The following is a 23751-nucleotide window of genomic DNA, read 5'->3' as shown; positions in this document are numbered from 1 at the left end:
AAAAGAAAAAATCAACCACGTTTGGATTCAACTTTACATATGCGTACATTCATCTTTTTTGTACTTTGCCGGTTGTTTTACTAAGTTAAGAAGGACTTTCTCGAGTGACGACCATATGATGGTATTTAAAGCTCAAGAAGCCCTATAAACAATAAAGGAAGTTATCAATAAAATGACAGACAAAAATAAATTAGAGTTTGAACAAAAATATCAAATGTACATTTGAAAACTTAAGCAAATTTCTTTAAAGATTCTGGAAAAATAATTGAAATCATTGCTGAAGTGAACTTCTGACTAAATTACAGTAGTTAGAACACTTTTTCTAGTCAATGAATCAGCTCATCATCATCATAACCAGTCTGCCATTTTGTTTGTTTTGATTTGCACAAGTAATATTGTAATTCGTGTTATATCATACACTGTTTTGATTTGCATTTATAACACTCGCTTCAGCTTTTCAAACCTAAATCAAAACTAAAATTGTAATATGTAATAATGATAATACCATATAACGTAATATGAAAACCGAGCATTTACGGAAGAGACTAACTACGGGGATGCTTGGGCGACAAAACAAACAACAAAATTTCGAGATTCCAGTCCAATATCTATGCGTGAAACTATGAGTGCCTCCTCGTCGCTACGCTCCTGCGGGGGCAAATAAAAACAAGTTGGAGAGAGTATAGACTGGAGTCGTTTATAATGCGTGTAATACTAATAATACCAATACTAATAATAATAAAACGGGATTTAGTTTGTATAAACGACTGGAAGAATCCGGTGTTCAAGCCTTATAGATACAGGGGCTAGCTACGCAGAAACTTGCGTAGCGAGAAAACAATTTATCAAGCAACAACAAACTCTCAAAACGAAATCAACTCAAATGAAAAACTTTCAATACACAAATCCACACTTATGTTTTTCTCGAGAATTATTTTGAGCGGGAAAAAATTATAATTGCAAATATTGACACTTTTCTTTTATTTGGAGTTAGTGCACAAAGGTTTCTAGACGACTAAAATTGTTCCCTTTATTACTTTCTGCTTTATTTCTACTATGTATGAATTAGTCGTCTAGCTTGCTAGACTAGAGAGAGTATGAAAAAAATTTTTTTTCTATTTTTCGATGTGTGGGACCGTAATAATTCATGATATGCACCATTGCAATGTCTTCCGTTCCACCCAATAGCTGATTGGTTGAAAGTGACGTATTGACTGCTTTTACGTCACTTTCAACCAATGAGCTATTGGTTCCGTGATGTAATGTCAGAAGACATTGCAGTGGTGCATATCATGAATAGCTATTTATTTGCGCTCTATTATGAGCGGACCAATGGGAGTGCGTTATTTTCTCTTTTTTTTTAATTGACGTTTACGAGAAAAACAACGAAAAAAGACGAGCTTTGTTCGGACTCGGACTGAACTCAATAATAACAGAAATTCTTTTTTTTCTAAAATTATTTATAAAAATATCTCTGAAGCTGAATTGTAGCTGTATATTTCAAACATGAAATTACATGCCTATTTTCTTCAAAACTTTCTTATATCTAAAAACTAATATACAGAAACTATTTACTTAAGTTGAAAATATAAGAGTTTAATATCCATGATCCATGCATGATATGTCAAAGCAAACTGCAAAAAAGACAATTTCATACAGAAATGCATGAATAATCAGATTAGAAAATTTTGAAGATTTGAAAATGGTTAGCATTTAAAATATATCTAATATAAATATATGCAGGTATATAAAAAAGTTTATCAGTTATCTGTCATCTGTATGTAACAATAAATACTGTCAACTGTACAACACCCACCACCACCAGTTAAAACAAAGATAATGTAAAATGTAATGCTTGGAAGCTTTCGATTGACTTTGAGTAATGCTCTCCTTTGCTTCGAACAAAAATCACATCGAGTTGGTCCATGGCTTTTGGAAAGAAGAACCTCACAACTTGAAGCTCGAATGATAAGTGAGTTAGTGGTCATAACATTTAGTTCCTGGTCCTCTAAATATCCATTCGGTAAAAAAGACTCGAACCCTTCAACCTTGTATTCAATTAGTTCACGGAAATCATCATTTCCTATGCAAATTTTAGCATTCTTTCAGATCTTGAAGCACACTTTCAATGTTATTAGCTGTTAAAATGACTGGAAGACTTTGAAAGAACGATCCCTGCGTTATGTCTCTTTGATAAACCTTTAACATCCAAGAGAGATCATATTTTAAACAAAAGTGTTATAACATTGTCCTTGTCCAACAAAGCAATTTTTACTATTTTCTTTGACAATAATTCCAGCAGTATGAAACCATTCTCTTTAGTAATTGCAACTAAAGTATCAAGGTCAAAAATCTTGGATTGTTTCATTGTGGTGGAAACTTGTTTTCTTTTAGTCGGTGCAATCTACATAACGTACAACTATCATCATGCTTAAACTCTGCAATATCGTAGAACTCAAATACTGGCCATCATATTCAACTTTATTCAGTTTGACGGAGCAATTGTGACACAATTTTGTTGGGTGTTGAAGGGGATCATCATCTGAAACATCATGGGAAAACAGCATCAAAATCTTGTCTTTTCTTTCAATTGAACACATAGATGTCTTGACGTTGGACTCGTTTGTGTTGATTTTCTTTCTACAAAGTCTGCATACCTTGGAAATTTTTCTCGAATGTTCTTACATTCCATCTGTACAAATAGTATTCTCCATTACAATTCAATTCAACTAACTCATTTTTCTTCAAAGCCACAAAATAAAAACAACTTTTAAACTTCGAAAAGAAAAGTGTTTAGCTAAAAAAGTGTTCGGCAGAAAACAAAAACCTCGTCAGTCCGTGCAATGCTCGGGAGTTATGCTGTTTGTAAGTTTGTAAGATAAATCTTGATAAAATACAGAACATATGGATAGTTAAGAAGTTTATAAAAAAATTGCAGTTTTTAGGTTAGAATTCAATTATTTTGATCACTTTCGTTTTCAAAAAGTTCAAAAACCGGGCATGCCCGACCCAAATCTAGTGTCCCACACATCGAAAAGCGCGGCAACATCAAAGACCCGCGAATCAAAGGGAAATCAAAAGAAATCGCTTCAATAGCAAGCTGGCGCTCAATCCAGTATGGCGCGCCAAAAGGCTTTTTAATACTAACTTTTTTTTATAATATCAACTTTTTTTTATAATACTATATTTCATTTTTATAATACCAACTTTTTATTATAATACCAACTTTCATTTTTATAATATCAGAATTTTTTTTTAATAGCAACTTTTTTTTACAATACCAACTTTTTTTATAATATCAACTTTTTTTTATAACACTATATTTCATTTTTATAATATCAATTTTTTTGGTCTCGCTTAGTCAATTTTCTTTTTTCACCATGTAGACGGACCTTTACAGTTCTTCACTGGAAAATCTAAGGAATGTGGATGCACCACCACAGATATCTGTAAAGCCCGAAGGGCTAGATAGGCAACTTTAAGCTTTCTCCAGCAAAAAAAAGTGAAGCAAAAATTTGACTTTTTAAATTTCGTGCCGATGGATAGGATCTAGCATTTTAATTGTTTTCGGAGCGCGAGATCAAAAAAAGTAGGCAGCAAACGCTATTTCACACCTCTTAAACCGGTGAAATTGCATATTTTAGTCACGTGACTTTGGTAGGAAATTCTTCCAAACCTAGGCTTCACTTTTTGATAAAAGCCCCAAATCTAGCCCTTCGGGCTTTACAGATCTGTGTGCACCACTGGCCGACCACTGGCGAGTCTTCCTACATTTTTAGAAATATTCAACCCAATACGTCACTTTTTCTATTGTTTAAGTGACGTATTGGGTTGAATATTTTGAAAATTCTCGGAAGACTCCAGTGGTGCATATCATGAAATTAGAGAATCGTGTCATCCAGTCTATCAAAAAACCTTAAGTGGCCTCCAGGCTAGGTGTAATCGCGCTAAGACTCCTTCTACATTTGATCGATTATACACGCATAGTAAGCGAGACAAAAATTGGTGTTATGAAAAAACTTCGAACTAAAAAAAAAGTTGGTACTATAAAAAAAAAGTTGGTATTATAATAAAAAAAGTTGGTATTATAATAAAAAAAGTTGGTATTATAAAAAAAAGTTGATATTATAAAAAAAGTTGGTATTATAAAAAAAAGTTGGTATTATAAAAAAAAGTTGGTATTATAAAAAAAAGTTGGTATTAAAAAGCCTTTTGGCGCGCCATAATCCAGCTTTAGCTTTTATATTATCTTTGCTCTGAAGGTCGGGAAAATTTTCAATTATTTTCATACTAGCTACGTGACCCCTTGTAGTGTTATACACGTTTTTTTTTTTATTAGAACCTAGTTTATAAGAACATATAGGCTGAAATTCGTCGAAAAATTAAGAACATCTTAAGAACATGCCCAGCCTCAGTTTGGAAAAAAATGACAAGAAACTACAATTTTTTCCTCTTTTTAAGCAGTTTTAACCGAATTTAGGGGTGGATCTTCAAAAGTCGAGAGTCAAATATTGTCCAAATTTTGCCAAATTTAAGTGCTCTTTATTTTGTATCATATTGTCGATTTAGAGTAGTCTGAAAATTTAAGAACACATCTAAGAACATTTCAGAATGAATTTTATACAAAATTTATTGACAAAACGGGCGTGGTCTCGATGCTAATTAGGGAAATTCCCTTATTTAGGACTTAAAACACGAAAATTGTAAAATTTGGCAAAGTTTGGCTAGTTCTCAGTCCCCTCGTTGAATTTGGATCAATTTCTAAACACCTGATCTTATGACCGGACATGTCAATGATTAATCGTGGACAAAATTTATTGACAAAACGGGCGTGGTCTCGATGCTAATTAGGGAAATTCCCTTATTTAGGACTTAAAACACGAAAATTTTAAAATTTGGCAAAGTTTGGCTAGTTCTCAGTCCCCTCGTTGAATTTGGATCAATTTTTAAACACCTGATCTTATGACGGGATATGTCAATGATTAATCGTGGACAAAATTTATTGACAAAACGGGCGTGGCCTTGATGCTAATTAGGGAAATTCCCTTTTTTAGGATTCATAACACAAAAATTGCAAAGTTTGGCAAAGTTTGGCTAGTTCTCAGTCCCCTCGTTGAATTCGGATCAATTTCTAAACACCTGATCTTATGACTGGACATGTCAATGATTAATCGTGGACAAAATTTATTGACAAAACGGGCGTGGTCTCGATGCTTATTAGGGAAATTCCCTTATTTAGGACTTAAAACACGAAAATTGTAAAATTTGGCAAAGTTTGGTTAGTTCTCAGTCCCCTCGTTGAATTTGGATCAATTTCTAAACACCTGATCTTATGACCGGACATGTCAATGATTAATCGTGGACAAAATTTATTGACAAAACGGGCGGGGTCTCGATGCTAATTAGGGAAATTCCCTTATTTAGGACTTAAAACACGAAAATTGTAAAATTTGGCAAAGTTTGGCTAGTTCTCAGTCCCCTCGTTGAATTCGGATCAATTTCTAAACACCTGATCTTATGATTGGACATGTCAATAATTAATCGTGGACAAAATTTATTGACAAAAAGGGCGTGGTCTCGATGCTAATTAGGGAAATTCCCTTATTTAGGATTCAAAACACGAAAATTGCAAAGTTTGGCTAGTTCTCAGTCCCCTCGTTGAATTTGGATCAATTTCTAAACACCTGATCTTATGACCGGACATGTCATTGATTAATCGTGGACAAAATTTATTGACAAAACGGGCGTGGTCTCGATGCTAATTAGGGAAATTCCCTTATTTAGGACTTAATTCTAATCAAACTAATCAATGATCTTTGCTTTAATAAAGACTATTTTGTAAACAACTCATATTTGAAACCAGTTATAGAATACCAAAAAATTTGAAATACTTCAAATTCAAAAGAATTCCGATTTCTGAGTAACAATGAATTTTTTTGTATTAAAAAAAAGAAAATGTGAAGTTAATTTTGTTGGGCCACTGATCAAAATTAGCATTATGTATTTTGTCATCATGTTGAATAAACAATTTTGATTCATCCCTTTTTGAAATTTATGAGTACTCCCTGAAACTTATTTTTTAAACAGGATCTACCTAACCATAATGAATCAATTTCTTCAATATTTGTAGATTTGGAGGAAATTAAAGTCAAAGTGTTTTTTGTGATGCACTCCGTAGAACTTGAATTTAAAGCTAAAATGTTGAAAATACCTTGTATAGGTTGTTGCTTGTTGTTAGATTGTTGAAAACAAGGGTCTGTCATAGCTAAAGCGTCTACCAACTCAGCTTGAGTAATCTTCTTGCTGCTTGCTCCCCATCTTTTGGATGTTGATTTTGTTGATTTTTTTCCGGTGTTTTTGTTTTTATCAACATTAACTATGTTTGATAAGGTGTTGTAGCGTTTTTTCTGACGTTTCTTAAGATTTTCAATAAACTTCTTGAGTACTCCTTCCTTTTCACACACAGCAAGGGTGTGCTCACAAATCTTGTAAGCTGTGAACCGCTGGCACAACCTGTCACATTTAACTACTCCGTTTTCTGAAAATGTGACTGTTAACGGCTTAGTTGGTTCCTGTAGGTTTTGGGCGATTCGCACAGTTTGTACACCTGGAACTAGAAGGATGCCATTATCTTTGATTTTGACAGCGTCAGCAAAGATTTCCCTTAAAACTGAAAATGGTGGGTTGATCAATCCACAATCTTCCGGTGAAACAGACAGAGAACTCATGTGGTTGATTCCATTGACCTCCATATTATTGAACTTTTGTTGAAGTCTTGACCTCTGTTGAGGGAGCATGATTGAGTAGTTTGACAACTCTTTCAGCGCATTTTTATATGTGGGGATCAATTTCCAATTTCCATTGCCAATCAGAGAAAGTTCTACTTCTTTCTGCTGAGCATCATTCATGGCTCTCAGCGATTGAACCACTTCCTTAAGGGACATCTTTCTTGTTGTTTCCGGTGGTGTTCCTCTTTTTAACACAGAATTGACACACTCATTTGCATTCTGAGTGTATGGCTTTGGTGGATATCCAAGAACAGTCAGCTTCCTTAGTTCTGCTGACATGCAGTTTCTGATATCATTCATCTTGTTGGTCTGGAAATATTGTCTAAACTTGTGAGCCTTTTCACCCCAGGAGCTCCATTTTGCCAGTAAACCTTCACATTCAATCTCAAATCTGTTCAAGTCGACACAGTCTACCAAACCAGATTCTCTATCATTCCCAATAGTTCTCCCAAATATGTCCTTCATTATTTCGGTCTTTCTCTCTTGCAATACGGCAAGCTCTAGTAAATGAGTAAAAGTAAATTCAAAACATTTAAAGGGAGCTAATAAAGAGCAGCTAGTAAAAAACCTATGTAGAGAGATTATTTTTGACCCGTCTATTCGTTTGTTACGCTGCTTTCAGTCTGGTAAATCCATTGACTGCAATATACCAGGATTGTGACATTATACTTAAAATACATAAATTTTTATAAGTTACAGAATTACCGAAATACCCTGAACAAATTTCCCTGACTAAGTTTTCCCCGATATTTTCCCCGGCTAAGGTTTTATCCACTCTTACCTATCAATTTCGCTTCAACATTACGCTTCATATGTAGATCACAGAGCATTTCCAGAGCATTTGGTAAATAATCGGACAATGCGTTTCTGAGGGCTGTTTCTGAATCATTTCCCCTCACAATGACGTCTTTGGTTGGTTGATGCTCTTTGATCATGAACATTGGCAACATTTGGTAGGACTCCTCACTCTTGCCTGAGTGTACAAGGCTGGGCCCCAACATTACAGGATGTACACCCTCTTTGGTGAGGAACATTAGGTGGCGATAAGTCGTAGCTGTCACTAAGAATTTGCCCATGTTGTAAGTTGCATCCACCCCAAACACACAAAATTTCATAGTCTTTGTACAAAATCGCTCTACATCTTTTAGCTGTTGTGAAGACGACACAAAGACGCTTAGCTCAGGAACTAACTGTAATTCGCGAATGAAACGTGCAGATGTTCTCCCCTCCTTTTTTTGGACATCCATTAATTCGACGATTTCGTCCGTCTTTGGAGATTTATGGCTGAAAATGAATTTATAGTGCAAAGCTTGAATCGCAAATTATGGATTTTTTAACTTATATTATTTTATATGGATTCTTAATTAGCATAAACTTTGTAATCGATTGGTGTATAATCTTGTTAAGTTTGAATTGAAGTCCAAAGAAATTTTTTTTCTTGAGCAAATGTACATGTACATGTAATGTTTGGCGGATGTACACACGAGAAGTAGAAAAGCCCCTAGAATACACCTTTCTTTTCTTGGTTTCTATTTTGGACAAATAATCACAAATTACACTTACTTATAAATTTGATGTCGATTTCTTGGTATGTAATTTGGACCCAACATGTTTAAAAAGCCACCAGCCTCGTCGTAAATGTTGATTTGAGTTTGTTTTGGTGTTGCCTTAGAACTTCTTATTTTGTCAACGACAGAAGGCTTCGTTCGAATGAATGGGGTCTTAGGGCCTTTTGTATTGCCATGTGGCTCCGTCGGTATGACCAGGTGTTCTTGGCCATCGAAGTAGTATTGCAAGAATACCACTGGGAAAGTTGAAACGGTGACCACAACTTTATGAAAGTCCTTATGTTCCTTGTGGTAGTATGTTGCCCTCTGCACAGAAATATTGTGGCCAACCATACATTCCTCGTGCTTAGTACTCTCCAAAAACTGGTTCCGTTTGCGATACGTAAAGTGCTTTGTGTTCGTGTGTTTCCACTTTCCATGAAGATCACAAAGAATGTCTCTTTGGTGTGGTAGTTTGGCAGTGTCGACCAAGAAGCATGCGTTTTGGTTGCATAGCTGGGGATTGAATGAACATAATTCCGATTCTTGGTACTGTTTGAATACAATCCAGCTAGCCGCTTTCTCAGTTTCAACGTGAGAATTGAAAGTTCTCCATATCGGGAAATTTGGGTTGCTATCAAGAAATTTCTTCTCAGAAGCTGAAATATTAATAAAAATGCTTTTAAGGGAGATGCAGTACTTCTAAACAATCAAAACAAAATAAAGAACTTTTCTGATGGGTTGAAAAAAGAGAAAATAATAAGGGAGTCAGCTGGCTTTCATTTATTTCAAGTGAGGGGATATAGTGTTCATTATAAAAGAACTTTCTGAAATAGGAAGGATTTTTTAAGTTTTAATTGAGGTATGGCATTAGAAATACTTTCATATCTCAAGCATCACATTGAAATACAACTTGAAATTTTGCACAAAGACAGTCTGCTAGTTTCTCTAGTATAAAAATTTTTATAATTCAATGTCAATTATTTTTGGACAATCACAAATGGTGTTTCCATTTTTGCGAGATCGTATGTTGTCTCAAAGTATAGCTTTAATGAGAACATTCTCCCTTTAAGATTTTTATGACCTTATTTTTACTGAAGTTCTTTTTCGAATCAAATAGGTTTTGGAAAAATTATGGGAGAATTAATTTTTAATGGTATTTTATAATTTGGGTTTATAACAATACTAAGTTTTATTTATCTCTGTGGCAACAGCGAAATTATAAATCTTAAATTTGTTTTCCGATGCTTTAAGCAGGCAAAAACTCACAATTATCTATTTCTCAGACATGAAAAAACATCATTTACATTTACGCTTTTGCCCATATCATTTTAACAATTATTGTTTTTTTGCCATAACTTTTGATTTAACACTCCTATGAGGTTGAAATTTCTTACAAACGTGAAAATCGATGTATAAGATAAGCTACAAAGTCAAATTTTTCATAAAAGTATGTCACCCGCATGTCAATGTAACCCGCAAATCTGCAAGGATTGATTCATTCTCAAATCTCAAATAGTAACCTACTAAAATTTGTGATGTACAATTACAAATAGTTGTTTTACTCAGCTTAACCATGTCTCATATATTTCAAACTTTCAGCTTAGTCCTTTTGGAAGATATCTTCAAAAGATTATAATTGGTTGAAATTCAAAAAAATGTCACAATCGCCCTCCCTTATTTTGAAACTATTCACTCAAAAACATGCTTTATTCTTTATCTCAAAAACATAACTATTATACATACCATTTTTGCTTTGAACGTTATTGTCACTTTGAATTAACGGCTCAACTTGGATTACTTGACTTTCGATACTAAAACAAGATGTCAATTAAATTCATGAGCATGAATCTGGTAATGTGGCCCACTTTTCGATTTATTAATTTTCCTAATTACAGTAGAGGCTTTGTTAAAATCTCTATAGGTATATAGTCATATCAAATCTTTTTGTTTCTGGTCAATCTTGATATGGGCAAGCTTAAACAGTCATTTCTGATATAACAGGTACTCAAATTTTCCTAGAGGGGGCTTTCTTTCAAAATGTGAACGGAAAATAAGGTTTTTAAAAAAATGATCAACATCATTGTATAATAATTCATCAACAACATGCTTTTTCCAGCTTGTTTTTTGTTGTTCTCACAGCCAGAGGATATGAAAAATGAAAAACACAGTAAAGAACCACCAAGAAAAGTTTTTTTGGCATATAAAATCAAAAATGTTGCGGACATAACTTTTTCCGTTCACAAAGTTATGTCCGCACAGATTTGACACAGAAAAAAATTGAAAAGCTTTATAGCTCACTGGTTTTTACATTTTAAATCCTTCCCAGATAATGGGAAACTAGCGCAAGTTGCAAAAAAACACCAGTCAACGCGAAAAATTATTTTGAAGTGAACAGCGTCTTGTTTCCGTTAACATTTTTGAGTTATGTCCGCACACTATTTAATCCTTTAAAATTTTCAAGGAGTTTTCCTTACTCAGCTGAATCATTTTTCCATGTCAAGGGTTACATTTGGGGTCATTTTATACAAATTTGAAGTCTCAAAGGCTATTTGTTGGGAGACGGTGAAACAAAACAGTTTATCCAAAAATCAGTTATGTCCGCAACAAATCATGAAGTTTTCTAAACCTCCAAACACCAATTTTAGGTTTCTTTGACAAATTATTGCATCTAAGGTAATTTAAAGTTTGTTACAACCAAAAAAAAGTTTCATTATTTTCCATTGGCAAGATTTCCAGTTTATTTACCTCTTTCATATGTATTTCATGTTGCGAACATCACTATTTCGTCTAAAATGTTGCTGATAAAGTGTATTTGCAAGCTGGCATGATGTTTTATTATATGGAAGTAATGCTTAGGCTATTAGAAATAGAAAACAAATACTCTGATGCCAAGTTATAGTTAAGGTCCAAGATGAAAATTTTAACAGAAAAATAAACTTTTTGTTTCTTTGAAAATGATGGTTCTGAACCTGTGAGCTTGAATAAAGGATAAATCATGCATTAATTTGCATATTAAATTCATCGTGAAGTGTTCACACAACATAATCTACTACACATTCACTTACAGACTAGTTAGAATTGCTCCAATAGTTCTGAGTCATATTTTGTAGCAAATTGTATGTTGGGGACATAACTATTTAAAGTATTTACCAGATTTTTAACCCTCTTAAGCAGTTATGCTAACACTTTGACAATACTAAAGAGTTACATTTGTAAGTACCATGCATTTCCTTGCTTTTTTCATTTTTTTGTCCTCTAGGGTTGTTCTTCTATTAGAAATATTAGAAAGTTTTAATATCATTGTTGAGTCTTCTTTTGTTCTTTTCAAAGAAAAACATGTACTGTAATAACTGAAATCAAACCAAACCAAATCTTTTGGTTCCATATTGATTTAGTCTCGAATATTCCTTAAATTTAGGTAACAGAATTTAAAAGACACTCCAAAATCTTAAATAAACAGGGGGGGTCGGTAGTAAAATCTCAGACATAATGACGTTTACTACGTTGGTGGTGTGACGAAAAATCGAGAAAAAAAAATTTAATACCCAGGGTAGTTAAATACTAAAATGGGTGGTATCTATGTGTTAAATGTTGAAAAAATTAGCAAATTTTAACTATTTTTGTAATTCTTTGAATTTTTTGGATGACTTTTCTGAAAAAATCTGAAAATTTTGAAAAAATTTTCTGTTGGAAAGTTGTTTCCTGCAAACAAAAGATTCTCGAAATTTTTTGTCAATATAAAAAAGACTTCAATTCTAAGGGCAAAACATGAATTTTTGCACTAAGTGAAAAATGTGTCACAGAAATAATAATTTTTTAGCTTTTTTTGTAAAACCAGTCCGAAAAGCAACCAAAAAATAGGTGGTCTCCATGACAAATTGTCCCAAAAACTTTTACTACCAGGGTAGTAAAATACCTCTTCCAAGAGTCTGGGTGGTGGTATGTAAAAAATCGTAAAAATCCTTTTACTACTGATATATGTCTGAGATTTTACTACTGACCCCCCCCCTGAAATAAATGATGTAAAATGTTCTTTGGTTCTACCCTGGAAGAAAAAAAGTTATGTCCGCAATATAGCATTATTACCCATTTAACCCTTTCTATTGAAAAGGTTGAGTGGCTTCTCAAGGAAAAATCATATTTACTGATTGTAAAGATGTACAACAGTGTTAATATCAAGGTCAAAATTTAACTTTTAAAATTAGATTATGACAAAAAATGATATATTATGATTGGATTCTCTTTTACAGATTAATCTTCAATTTTCAGGAAATCATGTACAAAGCCTATTCAAGACAACAAATTTCAATGATTAAGTTTTGGTTCAAGTACAGCAAAGTATTAAAAGCCAAATAACTACTCAGTTTAATGTTTATTGCTGATTTTAAAGTAGATTTGACAAAAAGTTATGTCCGCAACCAACAAAGTTTCATTTTCTAATTTTTTATTGACCAACTGAAATGATTATAGCAAACTTTTGAATTTTTTGAAAGCTTATAATGAGTCTTTCAAATCTAGAATGAAGTTACATGATCATAGCCAGTTTTCTTTTCATGAAGTCAAACTTTATGGGAATATTTTTTAGTATTTTAGATTTTCTTCTGGAAAAGTGTCAGAATTTGAAAAATATGTCTTACTGGACGGTAAAAATTGCTTTTCAATGCAGCTTAATATATTAGCCATGGACTGAAATCTAAGACAAGTATTAGATTATGCATATTTTATCTCAAATGAAGTGTAAACTACAAAGAGTTTTTTGCCAAATTTGTCTGATTTATACTACTCTAGGTCAAATTTCTGGACCAAGCCAGTTTGATTAAGCCCTGATATTTATGTTTTCTGAAAATTGAAGTCATTAATAAAAAGATTATCCAGGAATAAAAGTGAAATTCAAAACTTTATTTTTCCAAATTTTTTCACTTATTTGGGTGACATTACTAGATTCATGCTCTTATATGATTTTCTTATAACTAGCTATTAGATATACATATAGTAAGCCATTCCTGAGTTAAATATTATGTATGAATGTAGAGTTATTGGTTCATTGCTTTTACTTACTATAACGTCATTTTTGCAATTCAATTCTTGATTACTCTTAAGAGATTTGATTAAAAAGCTATTTATAAAGACAATTCTTTGTTAAGAGCGTTAAGGAATACAGCATAATAGCACTACTCTTGTGTGCTTAATTGTAGGGGGTCACTTTGCAATTTTTCGGAAAAATCACCCCAATAGCATTTTATAATGACCCCACCCCCCTATTTTATGAAATTTTCCTGAAAAAGTGCCAAAAAGTTTCATCTTTTATGCGACGCAACAAAACTTTGTCCATTTCAAAGAATTCATAGTTTTTCGCGATGGGGGGTTTGCTGCTATGCATAGGAAACTTTTTTAGGAATCAAAAAAATAGATATCCAGCCGTTTTACTTGAAAATGTACCTTGGTGGAACAAAGCCTGTTATCTCAATCTCGTCATCATCGCTCATTTTGTCAAAATTACGGTAGATTTCAAATAAAATGTTATCTTCGTTGGCGTCGTGATCGTTTTCGTCTCCTAAAAAAGTAATTCAGGGGTATTAACTAACGGCATTACCCTGTAACTTCAAATTAATAGTGGTTGTAATGTCTTCCTGTGCGTAGCTGCTTCTGTGAGGGATTTTTTAATGTTTATTAACACAGGTTAGGCTTGAAATGTAGTAATCTTTGAATTGCAAATGCAATTCGCGCTGAAAAAAGACTAATTTGAAGAGATTTCTATAATTTGTAAACCGTAATAGTGAGTACAATTAGAAAAAAATCGTGCAAATTGTGATAAAATATGAAAATTGGCGCAGAGGTCAAGAATGATCAACTTATCAAAATTTCAAGGGGGGCAAGCGTCAAATGTCATGTGTCACTCCAGAACATATTATGCATAGTTTGAAAGATAAATGTAAACTGAACTGAACTACTTTTTGTTATGTCAATTAGAAATATTCCACTACACTTGTTGCCAATGTAACTTTATTAGTATATTAGGTATTCCTATGTGACCGTTAATTCTAACGAGATGTCCAGTTCCGAAATAAGCGTAATAGGGATCGTCTCCTTAGAATTGTATATGCGCTCTGCCTGCTATGTTGTGAGATACTAAAAGAATTTTTGGATTAAGTGCTTTAATTAACTACTACTACTAATTAATTAACTGTGCTGACCTAAGCACACCCCAGGCCTCATTTCCAACAGGGAATGAAAGTTTCTTCGGTTTATATTTATGTCCCAGGAGCAGATGTATTTATTTGCCGAGAAATGAACAGCACCGAATGGGAATTGTACCCATTCCTTCAGGAGAAAGTCAAGAATGATAGCTGCTAAACTATTACGACTAATTCTATTACTTGCTTTTTTCAGAGACTCTATGAGAAATATCATCAGCCTTAGTACTACCAATATATCAAATTGACCAAACGTTCCTTTTAAGATTTATTGGCCACAAAGCTTCACTCACTTAATTCAACACAAATCGAGAGATTTATGTTTGATTTTGAATTGAAGTATTTTCAAAATTTCCTTTTTTGTCCAAAAATAGCATTTTTTTAAACAGGAAGAGAAAAAATGCCCCAAACCAACGTGCCCAAACAATTCTGTATACACTCCGCTCGCATATTTTGTTAACATAATTGACTATTATATTGCTTGTAAAAGAGAAAATCGTATAATTTATCCAATATTTGCTTCCCCAGTTTTGGCTAAAACACCTGCCATGTTAAAAAAATTCAATTTTTGAACTTGTTTTTATTTTTACTGTTATTGATTTCATTTTCAGAAGTTAGTGTCAGCAAAGAAATAGTTCATTTTTCAATTATCTTTCCAACGATGCATAATATGACATATTTTGGAGTGACACATGACATTTGACACTTGATAAGTTGATCATTCTTGACCTCTGTGCCAAACTTTATGTTTTTATCACAATTTGCCCGATTGTTATAAGTTGTTAACTCAACTGACCTCATTATAAAAGAATCTTAGAAATCAGTTTTTCCAATGAATAATTTGTATTAGTTGTCATAAAAATTCTAACCTTCTTTCCTTTTTTTCGTAGGTGGCATTTCTTGTTCATCATTGTCACTTTCCACAAGATCTATATCTGTTCGAAGTAAAGAAAAGAGAGATTAGCAACCGGAGCACAATACTTAGGTATGTCTTTATTTCCCAATGAATTTGATTGAAGAGCGACTTCACTTATAAGTAGAATCATGATAAATTCGGAATACTTTTTAGCTAGCGGGGAATATGGGAAACTTGTAAGTAGTGAAAGAGTGAACTGGTAGCACGAGTAACTTCGTCAATCAAATGCGAGTATTTCAGTACGTTCCGTTAGCAGGCAAAATATAAATGAATAAACTTGTAATAAAAAAGTACATGTTTATTGTATTTAAGCTCACTTACGGATGGGAACAGGAACTTCGTCACTTGAAGCTACCAGCGATTCTACTCCTTCACTGACGTTGCCCTAAATAAAAAATAAAAAATAAAATCAAAACGAACATCATTATCAAGAGTCCAGAAGATCTTAGAAAATTCTGATTATCATCCAGATTACCATCGCATGATGCCGTCATTTCAGGAAGGTTGATATAACTTTTAAACTTGAAAGTAACTTTTTTTTCTATAAAGTCTCTGAATACAAAAGACGGTTTTGGAAAATACTGGCTTTCGCGAAATTTCTGTTTAAAGCTTGAGGGACAATTAGTAAAGCTCATCATCCCTATAAGACAGTTGTCATTTTGACTCAGGGTCAATATTCCTTGCATGATGCTGGATTTTTTCCAGAAAACTTTAATACTCCCTACCCTATTTAAAGTTTTTAGGATACCCCCTTCTCCTGACGTAAAATGCATCAAAATTTCGAAAATCATCGAAAAAGACCTTAAAGATCTTCCATATTTACCATTGACGGTGCTGAGTTATCTCTGGTTGGAATGATTGGATCAAAGTGTAGGGAGATACAACGAAAGAAATATAACGTAAGACCATAAGGACCGCACGAGTCTGGTGATATTGTCATTGTAACTGCTTTATTTTCATCACATTGAATGATAACAATATTTACTCCATATGCCTCGGCCAAAGCATGGAAAAAAAGGTCGGTGGTGTCAGCATCGTAGTTGGACAGTGGTGAATTCGCAATCTCGGTGATTTGAGCTAGAATGTCAACATTTTCATTTGTAAATGATGAATACTTTTCGATATTTTCCTGGAACTCCCTGACCATTCTTTGTCCAACTTCGATTGTCGCCACTGCTTGTCCTTTAAGATGTGTTAATGCCTTGGCAAACGAATGTAAGATGCAAAGCCCATCTCCAGGGACTGGCGACACTTCATAATTTGGCAGATAAATGGAGAGAAATTCATCACACACTCTTTTTGTCATAAGCCATCTTACATGGAACGGTATTCTGAAAGAGATATACAGTATCATGAAATGAATAAAATTTCTTTTTACAACACTTTTCAAGCCATATACTTCAGTTTGAATTTTTTCGCTAAAATCAAGCACACCAAAATCTGTTGTAAAAGCTTTGGGAGGATCAGAAACTCTAAGTTGGCATTGTTGACACACCAGGTCCACAGGTAACATATAGTGGAACGGCCTTTAGATTTGAAGGCTATATAAGTATAATGTATTCTTTAAGGGCACAATTTTGAGGTGAACAAGGGATATGTTCGTTAATGTTTTTAAGCCAAACCTCATCTGACCTCATATCTATTTTTATTTATAGTTGTTTGAAGGAACGTCAATTGATGAATTCATGTTTAAGTATGATACGACTTCTAAATTACAGGTAATTTTTTGAGAAGGAATCAGCATAAGATCATGATTTCAGTTGCTTTCTCTTTTTTAGCATATAAGCTATAGCTGGGGCATACTTTCAGATAAAGTGAACAACCTTTTTTGAATGATGTCACTAGTTGTTGACTTTTGATCTAACAAAATGAGCGAGCAATTATTTTCTATTTTCAATTATTAACTAAGTTTTTACAGTAAAACTCTCGCTTAGCCAATTTTCCATTATTCTAATCTTTATATAATTCGAACTTGTTTCAAATCACCGTCAAGGAGAAACTTTCAAATACTTTGTAATACGTAGATTCATGTAATGATAACATCCTTATATTATCCATATAAATGTCGTCAAAAATTCCAAAATTAAATTAAAATTTAATTCACTTGAGGTTTTCGAAAGTGCAATCGTTCAGTTCAATATTACTGGTAAGTAATACTAATCATTTTTTCACAGCCATTTTGAATTTTTACTTCAAACTTTGAAAGACAAAACGTGGTCTTAAGTGGCCCCTGGCTGGGGGAGAAAATGGCTCAGCTGCCTAAATGCTGCTGATTCATTATTTTATAGCCAGTCACTTAAAATATTAGTCATTAGTACTAGTAATAAAATGGTTTAGAGGGTGATATTAGATTAATAACGTAGTGAGGGGTTATTAATCCAAAATCACCCGAGAATACCATGTTATTCCGCGTTAATTATATGGTCAAAAAAAGAATTGAAGAACACTCAATCGCTATTCTTTTCGAAAGATATAAAAACATTCGAAACTATAAATTCGACATTCGACTGACACTCTTATTTTGATTGGCTTAAAAATTTCGTACGATATTTTGTTAACCAATCAAAATATTGTACGATACTTTTCTTTCAACCAATAGAAATTTTTGTTTACATCAGGGCGATTACAAAAAAGCGGGGCTATTACGGATTTATCGCCCCGCTCGTCCTTTACAAATCTAAGCTAAATGTAATCAACCATATAATTATTATTGTTATTACTATGTCTTACTTATGATGATTTTTAAACAGTAATAGGGGCCAGTATGTCGCGAAAAAGATTCCCGTGTGTTCCCGTTTTTCATGCTCTTTCGAATTGAACAAAAATATTTCAATTTTGACGACTTTTTACTTTGGTTGCCATAGTAACCAATGACGTCAGTCTCCATGGCAACGGGTGGTCACACCCCCGGTCTCACCTCTCAAATTTCGATCTTCTACATTCAAGGAACAATATTCAATCATAAAATCCCTTTGCCCAAGCTGCTGCACACGGGAAGACACAGTGGCCTCTACTACAGGAAACATTTCATTTTTCTTGCTGTTGTATGTAATCATTCCGAACGGTATTTGATAGATTCTTATTTAATTTTTAGTGAAAGGTGTGGTTTTGACCAAAGAGTTACTACTAGAAATAGCCTAGGTATTTCATTTAGAGTGGAAAGTTGCAGAAAAAGTGTAAAAAGTTTTTCATACGAAACAATCCTCAAACCCTTTTGAATAGGAGAACAAACTTGTATTATATATTTTCAAACACAATAACTGACACCGACATGATAGTTGGTTCAAGTCCAACCTCTTTTTATCGAAAGGGAAGCTATTCGAGCGTCTGACTGGTGTCTTTATTGTTGTTTTTCTTTGAACATGTGAATTAATAAATCAGTGATCAAAGTCTCAGACGGATTTCGGTCTCCCAGAAATTGTTGTCAAAGTTTTCCGTCTCATTTAGAAATGGCTATCAAGCAAGAAATAGTGATTTTATTCTCTAGAATAATTCCATCAGAAAGAAATCTCGTATTAAAACTGTATAGGCATTTTATGAACATTCTGAGTTATTTTAATTAACAAGTTTTAGTTTGCCTTTCTAGCCAATCTAGGGGGTAAAAAATCCATGGCCTGCGGGTGTCACTGTATACCAAAATATCTCTATCAAGAAATTTTCCGTCTCACAGAAAAAAACTGCTTTGATTACTGAATAAATAACAGAAATGATTCATTGTAAAGTCTATTTCAATGTAATCTGTAGTAGAGACAAAAAGGGCAATAACTTCTGATGTTAGGATTCAAATTTGAGAGAGGTTTTGTGCTTAAAACCTATTATTATCAAGCATTCCGGGGGTTCCTTCCATAATTTTGATCTCGAGTTGAAACTTGACACAAAAATGCTAATGTTTATCATAAGAATTTATCGAAAACAATTTTAGTTGATGACGTCATCATAAACAGGGTGTATATGGGACCTTGAAACTTGAAAATGAACTACCTAACGGTCAAATACTTGAAAACTGTCACTTTTTTGGAAAAACCTTGAAAACCTAGTCGTTAAAAACCTTGGAAGGCAATTTTTCCTATTCATCATATTTATCATACGCTCTTTTTTGAGTAGGGCAGTGGCTAGAATCTAAGTTTTTCTTCATCCCCCCACTAGCCTTTAAATCTTTTCAATGAACTTGGTTTTTTCATATTTCTATCAATTGTCATTGGTTCTACCAGGTTATTCCAGTATCTCATAGGTTCAAAATTGTTTCTTTTTGAAAAAGAAAAATTGACTCAATTTATCATCCTAAAGCACTGTTGAACGAAGGGCCTTCTTAAGAATTCAAATTCAATTTTTATAGACTTGGAGAGATTGATTAGAATCTTTTTTGATTTCATTTTTAGTCGCAGAAGAAATTAATCACGCTCCATTAACCATCTTTCGAACATTACCACCAATTTCCAAATTCAATTTTTTAAGACTTGATGAGATTGAATAGAATCTTTTTTGATTTCATTTTTAGCTGCAGAAGAAATTAGTCAAACTCCATCAATCACCGTTCAAACAGCACCGTCAACTTCTGTTGAAAGAAGAAGAGGTAATAATGAATTCATTTTATATTAAAGCACTGTTGAGCAAAGAGCATTCTTAAGAATTCAAATTCAATTTTCTAAGACTTGAAGAGATTGAATAGAATATTTTTTTATTTCATTTTTAGTCGCAGAAGAAATTAATCACGCTCCATCAATCACCTTTCGACCACCATCAACTTCCGTTGAAAGAAGAAGAGGTATATAATAAATTTGTATCATCTTTAAAGCACTGTTGAACAAAGAGCCTTCTTAAGAATTCAAAATTAAAATTGAGACTTGAACAGATGGAATAGAATCTTTTTTGATTTTATTTTTAGTTGCAGAAAAAATTAGTCACGCTCCATCAATCACCGTTCCATCAGCACCATTAAGTTCCATTGAAAGAAGAAGAGAGTCCAAAGAAGTTGAAAAAAGACAAAGTGAAGAGAACAAGTCAAGAAAAGACAAAGCCAGACTTGACTTTCCCTGTAGAATTTGTGACAAAAAATACACTACTGAAGAAGAAGTACTGCAACATTTTCAAAGTCACAGGAAAAAGCCAGGTATGGCTTCTTTTAATGTTCTCATATTTCATGATGATCTATATGTAAACACTCACTCTAAGCTGTCATGACAAGCATTCTTTAGAATTCAAACTTACTTAGGACTTGAAGAGATTGAATAGAATATTTTGTGATTTTATTTTTAGTTGCAGAAGAAATTACTAGTGCTCCATCAATCACCGTTCGAGCAGTACTACCAACTCCAGTTGAAAGAACAAGAGGTAACAAATTTTTATGATCCTAAAGCACTGTTGAACAAAGAGCCTTTTTAAGAATTCAAATTCATTGTTTAAGACTTGAAGAGATTGAATAGAGCCTTTTGTGATTTCATTTTTAGTCACAGAAGAAATTAATCACGCTCCATCAATCACCTTTCGACCACCATCAACTTCCGTTGAAAGAAGAAGAGGTATATAATAAATTTGTATCATCTTTAAAGCACTGTTGAACAAAGAGCCTTCTTAACTTAAGAATTCAAATTCAATTTTTTAAGACTTGAAGAGATTGAATAGAATCTTTTTTTATTTCACTTTTAGTTGCAGAAGAAATAAGTCACACTCCATCAAGCACTGTTCGAACAGCGCCACCATTTTCCGTTGAAAGAAGAAGAGGTAATAAATTTGTATCATCTTTAAAGCACTGTTGAACAAAGAGCCTTCTTGAGAATTCGAAATTAAAATTGAGACTTGAACGGATGGAATAGAATCTAATCTTTTTTTATTTCATTTCTAGTCGCAATTAATCACGCTCCATCAACCACCATTCAAAGAGCACCAGCTCCCGTTGAAAGAAGAAGAGGTAATAAATTTGTATCATCTTTAAAGCAGTGTTGAACGAAGGGCCTTCTTGAGAATTCGAAATTAAAATTGAGACTTGAACGGATGGAATAGAATCTAATCTTTTTTTATTTCATTTCTAGTCGCAATTAATCACGCTCCATCAACCACCATTCAAAGAGCACCAGCTCCCGTTGAAAGAAGAAGAGGTAATAAATTTGTATCATCTTTAAAGCACTATTGAACAAAGAGCCTTCTTGAGAATTCGAAATTAAAATTGAGACTTGAACGGATGGAATAGAATCTAATCTTTTGTGATTTCATTTCTAGTCGCAGAAGAAATTAATCACGCTCCATCAACCACCATTCAAAGAGCACCAACTCCAGTTGAACGAACAAGAGGTAATAAATTGTATCATCCTAAAAATAACTGTAAAGGTAAAGGTTTCCTGAAAAAAGTACTGTGTTAGACCACAAATTCTACTAAGGCAGGCAATTTTAAAGGCTAATGAATGTAAAATTAATTCCGTCAAATTCTAGATTCGAGACCAGCAAGTTCTTAGCGAGCCCAGTGTATTGATTAGTTAAGTGTGACTATGTACTTGAGGCAGCCACCATTTTTCATCCCCTTTTAGCATACGGCTATCGATGCTGCCTTTCCTAAAATCACAAAAATTTGTGCGAAATTTAATTGGGGATTTTTTACTTGTAAACAAAAATTAATTATGTGATTAAAAAAATACTTTGATGATTTGATGAAATATTTTTCCTTTTTTCAATTTTTAATAAATTTATTTGCTGAGAAGGTGAACTCCTTTTTCTTCTTTAAAAGTATTCTGAGGTCACTGGGTAACATTCAGCCTGTTTTCATTGGAAATTTCTTTGTATACAGGTGTTGGGACATCAGACTCAAATATGTCAGGACTCTGGTTGTTGAGCCAATTAGCAACTCAAAGAGAGCAAATAAACCCAGAAGGTAATAAGACAATTGTATCTGGATTTATGACATTTGACAATTACTAATAAGAAGAAAATGTTTTGTTATCTTAAATTGAGGCCTGGAACTCTAAGTTTTCCCAGGAGATTAGAGTTTGAAAGAAAATAATCATTTAACAAAAGGGAAATATTCTTTTACTTGAATGATGGAGAACCAATATTTTAAGCCTTTATTTTATGATCAATCATCACAACACTCATCTATAATAAAACCATTTGCTATTTAGATTTGAACACAACAAGGACAACAACAAGAGCTGCTAGGATTCCTACATATCCTAACCCAACAGTAGGAACGTTCATGGTAGCTTTATTGAATTTTTGTCCCGGACAAACTTCAACTTGCTTTGGTTGCCCACATGGAGCCAACAAATTTATAAATAGAAACATTTTGGTGGTAATCAGCAAGGCTTATCGCCCTATCCAAAGGGATGAAAATGGCACAATGATATACACTAAAGATTTAAGAAATGTGTATTTCCACCTCCACATCAAATGCATTAGAAAGAAGTTTCCAAATTTCACTCCAGATATGCTTCAGCTATATCAAGCTCATATCGAACATATGACAGATGAACACCATATTTTGTTTAATAACTTTTTAAGAGGGTAATTTATGTTTTATACACTTTGATATACTTTGGGCATAGAAAATTCGGCAATTTTTGTGAGTTTTGGCCCTTTTTCCCAAAATTTAATGTCTTGGAAAGTTAATTTTAAGGCCATTCATGAACGTTTTTTGACAAAATAGAAAAATTTCAATAAAACTTTTAAAAGAAGTATCTGTCCCTACTATTATTTTGTGTGAAAACATTTATCTTTATCCCTTGATTCAGGAAGGTTTATTATACTTGCAAAAACGAGTTTTTGTTGTTTAATTCGTTTATGTTGTAAATTTTGTTATTTTTGCGGCTTAGTAAAACTTTGTGCTTGCCAAAGTTTGTATGCTTAAGGAGGCACCCCCCCCAGTGGCACCCCTAATCACGCCATCACGCAAAAAGATTTTCTCCATCACGCATCACGAAAATTGCTAAAATTTGTAATCACGCAAAAAATAGCGAAAAAATAGCCCAAATCACGCATCGCGCCTCAAACTTTTGCCCTATCACGCATCGCGCCAAAATCTTGATCACGCCATCACGCCAAAAAAAATCTGTAATCATGCCATCACGCAAGAAAAAACTCCCAATCACGCCATCACGCAAACCGCTGGGGGTGTAATTTGACCAATATTGAACTGCAAAATTTACCAATATCTCAAGTTTGATCTCATTTTATCTTGAGTCTCTTCCATTTGTTTTTGTGTCTATTCTGGTTTCTTTTAAGTGCATTTTTCAGTATTTTCAGTGAAAACCAGGTTTTCTGCATAATTTATGATAATTTATTTTGTATATTCTAGTTTATATCAATTTTAGTTTGAT

At 33.4% G+C, this 23751-nt stretch overlaps 1 protein-coding gene across 1 annotated transcript in view; it reads right to left on the bottom strand.

The window, feature by feature from the left end:
- The window catches only part of LOC136802093 (uncharacterized), a 57697-nt gene that overhangs the window by 30193 nt on the left and 3753 nt on the right, over positions 1-23751 (bottom strand). Inside the window, exons 2-9 of the mRNA XM_067058813.1 lie at positions 16272-16779; positions 15770-15833; positions 15402-15467; positions 13778-13892; positions 10082-10149; positions 8352-8994; positions 7570-8072; positions 6212-7288 (exon numbers count right to left, since the gene is read on the bottom strand). Of these exons, the coding sequence (XP_066914914.1) occupies positions 6212-7288; positions 7570-8072; positions 8352-8994; positions 10082-10149; positions 13778-13892; positions 15402-15467; positions 15770-15833; positions 16272-16754 (3019 nt within the window). The 5' untranslated portion in view covers positions 16755-16779. The remainder of the gene's footprint in view (positions 1-6211; positions 7289-7569; positions 8073-8351; positions 8995-10081; positions 10150-13777; positions 13893-15401; positions 15468-15769; positions 15834-16271; positions 16780-23751) is intronic.

The sequence above is a fragment of the Clytia hemisphaerica genome, unplaced genomic scaffold, assembly GCF_902728285.1.
Source record: "Clytia hemisphaerica strain Z4C2 unplaced genomic scaffold, Clytia hemisphaerica genome assembly, whole genome shotgun sequence".
NCBI lineage: Eukaryota > Metazoa > Cnidaria > Hydrozoa > Leptothecata > Clytiidae > Clytia > Clytia hemisphaerica.
This window is presented reverse-complemented; position numbering and strand designations above follow the sequence as displayed.